Source organism: Opisthorchis viverrini (genome assembly GCF_000715545.1).
Source record: "Opisthorchis viverrini unplaced genomic scaffold opera_v5_169, whole genome shotgun sequence".
In the NCBI taxonomy this organism is placed as follows: domain Eukaryota; kingdom Metazoa; phylum Platyhelminthes; class Trematoda; order Opisthorchiida; family Opisthorchiidae; genus Opisthorchis; species Opisthorchis viverrini.
In genome coordinates, this window is record NW_008751824.1 from 91810 (window position 1) to 104060 (window position 12251).

Here is a 12251-nt window from a genome sequence, read left to right on the forward strand (position 1 = left end):
AGACAAAACTTTTTTTCATTTCGGGTAGTAGCTGCGTGGAATGACCTTCCTCCGACGGTTGTACACGCTCCTTCTCGAACCCAATTTAAAGCACTATTAGACATTTATTTATGCGAATCCTCGCGCTGGCGAGCATACTGCCCCGCGCTGAGAACATAAAGAGCAGTGCTACACCCTTTTTTCACTTGTGCCTTTCAGGTGAATAATAGCCACTGACCGACAAGAACAAAACCGACCCGGGAAACTTGGGCAAAATCCTCCATCGTATCTATCAATCCGTGATTCCGTGAATGTGCTATCTTACGGATGATCCGACGCGCCTTCTCCCATATCACTCGCATTGACTTCCACTCTGTGTACCGTGTGTATCAATCCGTGATTCCGTGAATGTGCTATCTTACGGATGATCCGACGCGCCTTCTCCCATATCACTCGCATTGACTTCCAAATACTCTGTGTACCTACGTGATACCGCTCCTGGAATACGCCAACCAAGTTGTCAACTCAGGACGCACGAGAGACGTGACCCTCATTGTGCGTGCACACATGCACTGAATCAAGGTGCGTTTAGTCCAACAGCGCTGTGGCCTTGTAATTGCATTTAGAGCGGGTAATTCGGGATTTCGTGAAAGATGCATCGTGGACCTGGAAATCGCCCCAGCAAGGCTATTCAACAACCGATTGTATGTTATAAAGCTTTGGGTTTATGTAACAAAACTTTTTAGGCAATAATATACAACTTCCTCCAGAGGGTAATCATACATTAAAACTAAGGTCCTTTTAGAAAGCGCGGGTGCAAATATGGCTTTATGAACAAACAAATCTTCGGATCGAGGGCATTATAATCGTAAGTGGATAATTAATCATGATCAACACTGTTTCGTTAAGGGCTTCGACGAATATATGAACCTGGTACTTGGTGATGCTTGCGAACGTCATATGAAGTCCGGTGCCAAACGACCACTTGGTCGTATTCTTTTGAAGGGAGAGACCATCACACTTGTACAAGCCTGTTAATATTTGCACTTCTATGTGAATAAAACTTTATAATTTTCATTTCCATGCTGAAATCAGTTCTGAGAAACGCGCTGCGACATTCGAACAGGTCGTAGGTTGTTCTCTGTATCGATTCACTTTAGTAGGAAGGGGGCAAATACTTACCAGGCAGATTTGTGAAAGGATAGGACATTACACGTCAAAAGTTTGGAAGCAACGGTGTCAGTCTACCGAATGAAAAAGCTTTCAATAACAGCTGGTGAGCGACTGTGTGCGTGTTGTGTGGCCCAGAACACGAATTTAAGGAACAAACGTAAGAGAACGGTTTTCGGTGGCCGAGATGCCCAAAGCCTAGGTAGCCACGTCTAATGTAATAGCTAGCCAGAAATACCGCGCGCCTTCTAATACCAATAATTTTTCAGCCGTACTACCCATCCGTTGCCCAGCTGCCATGCCACCCGAAGGAAGCACGAGTGTTGCGATACTGTCAGGTTGCCCACATCAATACTGGAACGATCGACATGTAGAGGTTGGGTTCGGACCACGAACATTCCAATCAGTAAATTCGTGCTTTAGTCACAGCCGTCCGGAACTGCCATCCCCTTTAATTACCCACGGCCGTTTTTGTTTTATCCCCTTCAACCAACTCGCCGTCAGTGACATCCATACCTTTTGCGGATATAAACTACAGACCTTCTTTCTTCCTGTGAATGTTTTTGAATGGCTTAGGATTTCTGAAGCATAATATATTACAACTTGCAAGCATAAGATTTGTTTCCCGCGTGGACAAGCCCTGCATAAAACACGGGTTGGCGTTGTTTGAGGTGCAAGCCACTCAGCATGGTCCATCTTCCAATACGTCTATGGAACCCAGAGCCCATTCTTTTATACTAGCTACTGAGTTTTGTTTTTCAGGAGCTCAGACATACTTTGTAAGATATTCATTTTGCTCACAACGTATGCTTCACATTCCCTGAAATATGTAACATTGCCTGCCGGGCCGATTATTGAATTTGCATGTCTGATAATGTTATCGCATCCTTCCAAATCGTTGGTTATTTGTATGATATGATCGGAAACCGCTCACTCGTACATCCGCAAGTATTCTCCGGTGCTGCTTCATTTACCCTCTGTCCGAATCGGATGATGGTGGGGATTCGATCTCAGTCTTTGAATCAATGATCTCTGGGTCGACGGTAAAATTAGAAGCCGGATCAACTGATAGCTTGTAGTAGACTGGATTTCACAAGCTGTACACGCTCGTGGTGTACTGGCATCGTCCAGCACGCGTCGAATTTTTACGGACTTAATTAGGTGGAGATTGGTTCTTACCCGGGAAATCAATAGGCGCGATGTTGTGTTTCTCAACAAGATAAGTTTTCGGGTTCAGCCTAGGGTTAGCTTGCTAGATAGTGTGCTCTTGTCTTTCTGCTTCCGCTTCTCCGAAGAAAGTGGAATCACCTATGAACTGGGTGCATCTACGTCCCATCAGAGTGTAATCAATCTGTATGGTCTGGGCACCTAGTTAACAGGCTCTTAGGTTACTAGACTTGTATGTTGGCGACGCACGACCGAGTGAAGTCTATGAAACTGACCATTTACACAGCAGCGAACTGAACTACATTCTCTAGAAATATACCACGCTGAGGTATCGCATGGTCCTGTGAGAGTACGAATTATTACATGCAAATCAGCCCTCGATATTTTCTTAACAGCTACTTGCAGCATGTCGTAAAGTTCGTATTTGATGTCGGAACCATCTGACCTGTGCATGGCCAGCAAAGTGAGCTCTTGGAGCTCACCGGTTAGGTTATCGGATTAATCGCCTTGAACGACACTAGTGCGTTTTCAAGCAGATCGTTAGGAGACCAGAGCTATCTTGTGCGTTACTGACCAAAAGAGGAGCTGTCTCGGCGGAAACCGTTCCTGGGTATCCGGACTTTCCACACGTGGATTATGTCATGGACGGCACTCATAGTGATAGCCTGGCTCCCAGATCCCAATGGGTCCATTCCAACATTCACACTAAACGAGCTTCCTAGTATGCGCTCTGGTAGCTCCAGTCAAAGGTGCGTCGCTTACTGAGGATGCCGTAACGAGAAAGAAATAACATGTAAGTCATATCCAGAAGCTTCTTGGGGATATGTTACGGATTGTTTCGCGCCTGTATCCTTTGAGCGACAACCTTGAAGGCTGCGATTCGTAGAGAGCTGTTGAACAGGATCGTTGTCTAGGTCGTCGCCCTATTTACTGGTGCCTGCTCCACATACCGGCTGGTGTTGGTTTGAAATCAGTGTTCAACTCACTCTCTTAACTGGATAACCAATAAGCCCTCATCCCCTATAACGCGGTACGCCTGCTTCCCTCAGTTTGGTGGAGACGTCTCCGCCACGAGGTGGTGAGCAGAACTTCAGCAGAAACATTCTGGAGCATCTTGGTATGTTGGAAGGAAGAATTTAGTCATTACCCATAGTATCTATCTCCCACAATGCTGACACTTTATTTAAAACAAAGCCGTGGATTCAATTCGTCTACTGCAAGGAACGTTGTGATCGTCGTCTTCGAAGCCCCTCGCTTGAGTTATTCTTGTACGATGCAATCTCAGTTCACGATCTCTATGTGTGGATAGTATGTCTCACTTGTGATCTAATATGTACACCGACAGTAAATGGCAGATAGCCTTTGATGTCGTCCGATGAATGAAGAGCTTCAAGGACGTACGGTACCTAGGAGCGGATTGTGTGCGGGCTCTTGTGGACGCGTACGTATGTACGGCAAGATTTCGCCTGGGTTGCCCACTTCCTGTGGTGTAAAACAAGGCTGTCCTCTCCCGCCATTCCTCTTTAGATTTTCTGTTGATGTGCGGTCTGAAACTTCCTTCCTATCTGAAACCTCGGGGGCCGGGGTCGCTCGCCCGCAGTCACAGGGTGTGCGAATGCCCTTATTCTCCTTGGTTCAGATCCTTCGAAGGTGCAAGTCTTTCTAAATCTGCCATCATCGACAACATAGTATCACCGTTCAACACTGACGCTTCGCCACCATAAGATAGTTCTGTCGCATAGCTTAGTATACGCTTTGCACTTGCAAAGTGTAGCCTGCTGCTATATGACTGGGTGTGGCTGTGCCTGCAGACTGGCTAATCAAAGTGGTAGGTAACTTTGTTTACCTGGGCAGTTTAATAGGCTCCGATGGACTGGCTGGAGACGAGAATACTCCTCGAATTCGGAAGGTCAGTGCAGGTTTTGCCAATCTCTGACATCCATGGTGCTGGCGTGACATCAGTTGTCTGTCAAGGGTAGAGTATACACTGCAGCGTTGCTATCCACGCTGTTTTGTAGGTCCGAAACGCAGCCCCTACGCGCAGAGGACCTACGAAATCTGTCAGTGTTTGACCATCGGTGTCTCTTAAGCGTTGGTCGAGTCTGGCGAAAACATCGGATTAGCAAGGCTGAGCTACTTCAGACAGTATTAGGAAAAAGCATTTTTCCCACGATGGATGAGCTGCTCGGGCTTCATAGTTTAGGATGGTACTCTATATGCCAAAGGACCGTCTGCAACGTTGATATTTCTCTGTTCCGCCCTGTGCTGAATTGTAGCGACCGAGAGGTGGGTATTATATGATCTGACAACAAAGTATGAAAACACTAACCTGTAAACTCAGTCGGTTTAACAACGACCGCCTCCCTGGAGGGGAACCTCGGAACTTGGCTGACTGAAAATCACACAGTCACTGGCGCTGGTGTAACAAAGCTGTTACCATCAGTGAGTACCTCCCCATTTTCCCGAACTAACTGCTCCTACCATCGCTTCTAATATGTGGCTATAATTCATACGCTGTCCTGGTTGCTGATGATCGAGTCTGTAGCAGGTAAATCCTACGCACCCTTGGTATGCCTTCTGTAGCTCACAAACTGAGCTGGAAGTTTCTTCTATCCATTTTGCAGTCTATCCTGTTGCACTGCACTCCAATGTTGCGTTTTACTTTACTATGTTGTGTCGTATTTGTGCAATGGCCTTCTAATTACCCTAAATCTAAGTACCACGGGGTGTTAACCCCAAAATGTTGTCAGAATTGACTTCATATATTTAGGGGCCACACTTTTCTATGTAAATATCATCGTCATCATCATCGACGGCATGACATCAGTGTACAACACCGACGCTTCACTGCCGTACAGCCGTGATTTATTTGAAAGCCTTATTGTGAAGAAAAGAATAAAGGTGGACAGTCAAGGGACTTAGTGCTAGCTTACTACAATCATTCCTAGGTGTCTATACCTCCAGGCAATCTGGATAGAAACTTAGAACAAGAAAGCAACTGACATCGATTAGCAGCCATATCTTGCAGTTTCTCTTGGCGTAGTGAGGAACACCTGATCATCATTCTGGAAGGCGAGTAGCACCGATAGCACCCAGACATTTCGTAATCTCTTCAATACCCCTCTGCCAGATCACGGGTTGACCACCTCTGCTTCCGTCACTCCGAATCGGGCATGGAAAACAGCACACTTTGACAAACGATGGTTTGGCAGGCGCAATATATAAACTAACCAACCGAGCTTCTGGTGCTGGACACATTCTTCAGTGGGAATTCCCGTTGCATAACCGAAAACTCGTTCCTGGTTGTCTCTTTACGGATTCGCTGACACCAGCCCGCACGAGGTGTGGCCTTGAGACAATGGTTGTCGAACACCTAAGGATGTCTCAGTTCCGCTGCTCGAACAGACCAAGTCTCGGCTATACAGCAAAACAGCCCGCACTGTAGCTTGATACACATGCCTTGATATTCAGGGATGCACCACTTTGACGCCATAGGTAACTCAAATTAGCAAACGCGACCCGGGCCTTGCAGATTGGTTCATTTGCCTCACCTGTCACACTACAATCAGAACTAATACAAATTCCGAAATACGTAAAACGCTGCACAACTTCCAGTACCTTTCCCTGGATTGCAAGTGGCGTGTTCACTGACTGATGTCCACGGGCATGAACTTACACTTTGTGGTTGCAAAGTGAATACCAAAGGACGGGATGACTTGGGGCGGTTCATCCAGAGACACGTGCGCCTTCTCCTATTCGGAGGCGAGAACGATGTTGCCTGCTCATTCCAGGTCGACAAGGTTTCCGTCACAGCCTATTTGAACACCAAGGTTTTCGGAACCTTCCAGCGTTCGTCTCATGATTTCATCGGTCATGAAGTTAAATAGGAATGGAGACAGTGGGAAACCCTGACGGGCAGCTTTGTGTAGGGAAGCCTTTGGGGAGCTCTCCGTATATTCTCACGTACTGAATTCAAAATACAGAGAATTTATTATGTTCACAAACTTCCGGGGCATTCCTTGATGGGCAAACGTGTCAAGGAGGATAGACCGGTCAACCAAGTCGAATGCGCCTTGGAACTTTAGGAGTACTAGATTTTTGGGTCGCTTATACGTTGTCCTAGCAGCTAACGGAGTGTGAAGGTTTGGTCAACGAAACCCCTACCAGGCTGGAATCCGCTTGCTGCCCTCAAGTCAGTGTCTCACGAGCCACCATGGGGCAACTAAGCACAAATGACTCCAACAGTCTCGTTAAAACCGTGGTCGAGCTGATCCTCCTGTGGTTACCACGATCATGACGAGCTCCTTCTTTAAATGGGCACTATCACCGACTCTCCCCAGTTGTCTGGGACAGACTCATTTTCCCAAATGCATGCAAACAGATCAGACAAGCGCTGACTGAAGATTTCACCCCTGTCTTTGAACAATGCGAGTGGGAGGTCATCCGGACCAGATGCTCGGTGGCGCTTGGGAGAACATGTGCAGTCGTGAAACCTTGAGGCCGTAGGTGATTGCACGTTCATCGACGAGGGTTCTACGTCAATTGTGGGCTCCAGGTGAGTGGCAGCTGTTGGCCACGACAATTGGTATTCGAAGTATTCGGCCCAACGGCTGAGGCGTTCTTTATTTAAAATGGCCATTCCATTGTGATCCTTGGTGGTTTCTGAGGGCCGGTCACACGGACCAAGTGAAATAATCTTCGGGCATTCCTGGCTTTCTGAGCCTCTTCCATTTCCTTGGCTTTTCGCATCCACCAGACTTCATGGTCTGCTCGCACGCCCACTCTCATTTGGCGTCTCACGATTCGTCTAATCGAGTTATGTTGAGGACTGTATGGGATATTTCTCCGAGATTTAAACAGTGCCACTGGTCTGATATCCAGTGCTTGGGTGAGTCTGGTATCGCCGTGCCACAGGCAAAAACCGCAGCACTGCAAAGCAGTGATGACCTCGTCACAGGATGAGTTCATTTGATGGTGGAGCATTTGGAAGAGATTCCAGAAGACGATTCTGGTAAGTTCGTCTAACAACCGAATTTACCACTGTCTCAGTTGCTGAACGACTTGTCGACACACTACGCGGCCCCGGAAAACGAGGTGAGAAGCAACTCTGGACGAGTGCGTGGTCGAAATCTACAAATGTGTTTCAAAACAAGCGGCAGTCAGTTGTTAGTCCTTCGCCATCAGAAGCTGATGGCAATGTGATCGATTTGAGTTCACATTCGGCACGATGTTGAAGGATACCATGTGACAAGATGACTTCGGCCATTTCAGAAGTTAGTACTGTATAAAAACAGTCGGCGTTTAGCACACAGTTGAAGCAATCGTTCATCATTGTCCGTACATATCCAGTCCAATCCATTTTGACCACCTTATTGAGTCTCAGATGCATTCATATCTGCGGCAACCGCAACGATATCCGAGCTTTTAACTCGACGTAACATGGCGTCATAGAACTCATCTTTGATGGTCTATGAGCCACAGTTGGTTAGGTAGTAGGCAAATAAGACAAACAGACATTGGCCAACTTCTCGCTTGAGACTCCTTCGCGGACGTTGCCAGATGAACCGCACAGTGGTGATTACCAACAGGTATCCAGTCAAGCAAGGATCCGGCTTCCCTGTGGCTTAGGACGATACCAACACCTGCACATTCTGCCGCAAAAGCCTCTGGATCGCCGGGAGCGAGTGGAGATTGGGGTGGTTGCTCAACCACTGTACTTGCATCTCGAATTCCTGTTTCTGATACACGGCACGCATCAGTGCCAAGCGAGTTTAGTGTCAGAGCAAAAACAGCTTGTTGTCCTTCTTGCTTCAGAGTGCGGATATTGAAGACGGCCAGCTAGACTGTGTGTCGAGGCTTGAAGATTGATTTCGAGATGCCTGAGGACGTCGATGCTAGAGATGTTGCTTGCAAAACCAATGCAAGGAGAACGGAGTCATCAGTCCTAAGTGCTGGGCCTAGAAGGAAAGAGTTAGTATTTGGAGTGGGTAAGAGTGTGCGTGAAAGATAAAGATGGGGGTAGTCTGTATTAGCCTGTTTTCGGTTGCCTGCCCTGCTGTGTGCAGCAAGTAAGGCAACCCGGTTGTTACACCACCCGACGGCCGATTTGGTATGAGATGTGTGCAATTCATGTTGTACGTGTGCTGGGATACTGCCCTAGTGCCCTCACCTTGAGAGAAATGAATTAGAGTGTTATCTTCTAATGCCAAGAAGAGTCGAACGCAATTTTAGGAGTCTGCGTACTAAGTTCGAGTGTATGTGTGCTTGTGTGATGTGCTGTGGTCGCCTGCATGTGTGATGAGATGTCTAGTGGTACTGACAGGAAATAATTATGGGGAGAGTTTAAAACTTTTGAAATAGATAGTGAATGAGTGAAAGATAATTCCATCAAAGCTATGATGGAGGGTTTTAGCGCATCAAAGACTGTCCAGAGCCATTCCTGTTAACCGACCTGAGGCACAATTTTAGCCGACAGTCACCTTATTTCAGTTTGACGTTAGCTATATGGCTGCTTTGTATCATCACTTCCCTTCTGTTCTGGTAGTTAACCACGTGTTCTCAAAGTAGTTGCAGTTTACTTGTACTCATCCTGCACCCCTCAGTCCGGTGTTCGATTTCTTTTGCAAAAGTTTTTGCTTCCGTATAAGAGTCATTCTGGAGGCTTCCACATGGTTTCCTCTCGTCCTTCTTTCCATAAAAACATTTAATTCTGTCGGATGCACTTCGTACTCTTCTCGTAGTGTGTGTGACAGACAGTCTCATGACCCCTCAGATTGGGGGTTGGAACATGAACAATACCTTGTTCCGCAAAAAGTTAGACTGCTTTGGGAGTCTAAAGCAACACAGTGCTTCCTTGAGGTTGGCTTTTGAGTCGAAAGCCATGGTTGAGGCCACTAATCATCATCTTTCTGTCTATGTTTGGGTGGATTAGCAGTATCTCGATCCACATGCAGTTATGAATTACACAACTCAAAGTGTTCCTACGTATACAGCTACACCATCCCTGGCTCGTAAGCAGTTCGCCCGTTCTCTCAGCATATTTATCTATCGTCTTACATTTCCCTGAATTCACCTCCAGATAGATGGATGGAGTGCTGGAGGCTGAGAGCATATCTCAGCTTGACAACTAGAACAACTGATCGGTTTCAGTTGTCATCGACTGCAGGATATGTCTTTGAAACCAGTTGTTCACATCGATTCAGCGTTCTTTTCTGATGCCGCGTAATGGATAATTTACACTACGGTTTTTTTAGGCTTCAATGATTACTCACCATGTGCCACCAGTTTACGGCGTTGAGTGGCAGGCGTTGTAGGCTCATCATAGTCTTTGTCAATGAGAAGATTTTAGCCTGACAGTTGACTGGATTTTCCCAACTTTACTTTTTTACTGGGACCCGTATTGCCAGTGACGAGACTATATAGTGTTTTTTACCGTCCACATGAGTAGAAGGTAGACAATGCTTCGAAGGTTAAATATGGATGACATCTTCAAGTCACCTTTCGCTGCTACCCGAACAAAAGTGGTAGACCTGATCCAGGGTCTTCGGCTGATGCGTCGCATAAGGTGTATGTAGGTTAGACAGTGGTATATTGTTCAAAGCACAGGTAAAGCTACCTATTTTCACTGAGTTTGACAGCTGAATTTCAATTTCAGACATTCGAGATTTCGGACCTTGTATTATCGATTATTCGCTGTATATTTTGATCAACCAGTTGCTATGTATAACGCATCGGATATCCCAGGGGCCTTTTTCAACTATTCCCGAGCAAAACGTTTTACCACCCATTCAAACAGCTAATGTTTTGGCAATGGGCTTCACCCTTTATGACAAAGTCCACTTATGCTGAAAACTCAAGGTTTACTCCTTGTCTGTAGAAATCATCGGCACTGCGTGCATCTCCGTGGAGCTTCCAATCCCAAACCTCACGCAAAAGTTGACTACCATCATTCAGGTTCAAGTTCGCTGTAGCCAGCCTGAAACTATCAGTAATTTGTTCAGAAGTAGAAACTTTGGACTAGTTTCAAGTCCTCCACGGAGTCCCCTCCCAAGAAGCCAGACATCAAATGTGCGATTGAAAGGTGAGTGGCGCTGTACTAGGATGGAATTCACTGTGTCAACATCGAAAGCTTTTGAACTGTTGCCAAGAATAGCCTGTGTGCCCATCCGAAATGTGTTCTCCGTCCAACTATTCTGACCCTGGAAGCACAAATAGCTGATTGTGCATATTTTCGCTTGGTGCATTAACGTCTTTAGTGAAGTACAAAATGGTTTATTTTTAATAATATTCAACGCAGGAAATTCCGTAGTCCTTTCAGTCCCGTATCCTCAATGTGACGTAAAAACAGCAACTGAATCACGGATGTCGAGCGTTGTACCCTCGTACGAATCTACCCGCTTGGTTTGCGAACGAATCGTATGCGTCTGTTATACCGACCTAACAAGAACTTCACGATCGCAGCAGCAATTAATGCCATTTAGCACGTGCTAATTCCAGCAGCTTTGTTGACCTATTAAATCGTCTTTGAAGTCCAGAAAGTTGTACAAAAATAAATTGGCAATCCTGGACACACGATGCGGGTTTAATTTTAGTCGTGTCCAAAAGCGTCAAGTCTTTTTCTAGAAACTTCTCAAATTCTGGTCGACCTCGGTGATTTTCTCTACATGCGGGCCACTGGACTGCACGCTTCATCAATTCCAGTTTCCGAGTGCACATCCATGATGACCACTAGACCGCTATGGCTTGGTGCGGTCAAGTAGTTCGGGCGAAGCATATCCACTTAACCAGATACCAGCTGGAAGTCGTCTGCCTACGGCTAGGCCGGCAGCAGCTGTCAAGGGACTTCGAGAACGACGGATCTAAGTGTTCGGACTATTGTATGTCTTTGCAGCGTTGGTGAACTGCGACAGGTTTGCACGAAACCGGTGTTACGCATAAGTCATCGTCATCATTATTAGCTGTAATAACCGCGTGCTTCCCCTACAGTGGTTGTAGCTGCCATAGTTTCGTTCACCAATTATATGCGCGGGTGGGGGGGTAGGTTACGGGTATGTACTTGTGGCCGGTAGGGACTTGAGGTAATGGGATTGGCATACCAGTGTAACGGTGATACTACTGATGGGGAGGCACGCGAGTAGTATGTGTTGTCCGTAGAATTTCGCTTTGCGTCTATTGAGAAAGAAAGATCTGTTGCGGAATTCGTGGGGGCACTTTGTAACATTCGCTTGGATTTGACCGACGAATGAGTGGAGTCAATGAATATCCATGAAAGTTCAAGAAGACTCGTTCGGGAGAAGATCGGTGTCCAGTTTTTGTGACTAAGATGCAGATTAGAGATTTGCTTCCTTGTTCGATGGTCTGTAGCTGGTCAGTTGGCATTTCCGGATAAACAACTTCGCAGCGAAAGTCTTCTTCCTTTCATTTGGTGCCGCGACCTGGGACAAGGATGAAGGTCCCGTGGCCGCAACCCTTTGAGGATGAGGAGGTTCGGACCTTCCCGGAGGACTTTGAGGAAGTTGCGGAGGCTACCAGGCTGGAGACCGACCGGGGTAAGTTGGCAGCGCTTAAGACCCTCCTCAAGGGCCGGGCGCATGCGGCCAGAAGAGACCCTCAGAAGTTGGACTGGGCCGCCGCGAAGGAAGTCCTTGCAGCGGAGTTCCACACGCCGGCCGACCGCCAGGAGGCTATGAGGCGGTTCAGGACGGCCAGGATGGAACCCGGATCTGACCCGACAGTGTTCTTCGCCGGCCTGCAGTTGTTGGGTCGCGCTTTGCTGACGCTGGACGAAGTGTGGCGACACCAGTTGCTGTCGGATCAGTTCGTCGAGGGTGTGCGACCCGCGCTTGGTGCCCAGTTGCGGTTGACACGAGCAACTGGCCAGTTGCGTGTGGAGGAGCTGGTTCATCTGGCCCGGGAGCTGCCCGAGGCACCACTGA

General features: G+C 47.2%; 1 protein-coding gene across 1 annotated transcript; it reads left to right on the top strand.

The window, feature by feature from the left end:
* Positions 1–306: 306 nt before the first annotated feature.
* T265_07341 (hypothetical protein) lies at positions 307–1017 on the top strand (the record flags this gene model as incomplete). Its single annotated transcript, XM_009172840.1, has 3 exons — positions 307–375; positions 785–847; positions 889–1017. 3 exons carry the CDS (start codon positions 307–309, stop codon positions 1015–1017), a joined length of 261 nt encoding a protein of 86 aa, XP_009171104.1.
* Between the last annotated feature and the right edge of the window lie 11234 nt (positions 1018–12251).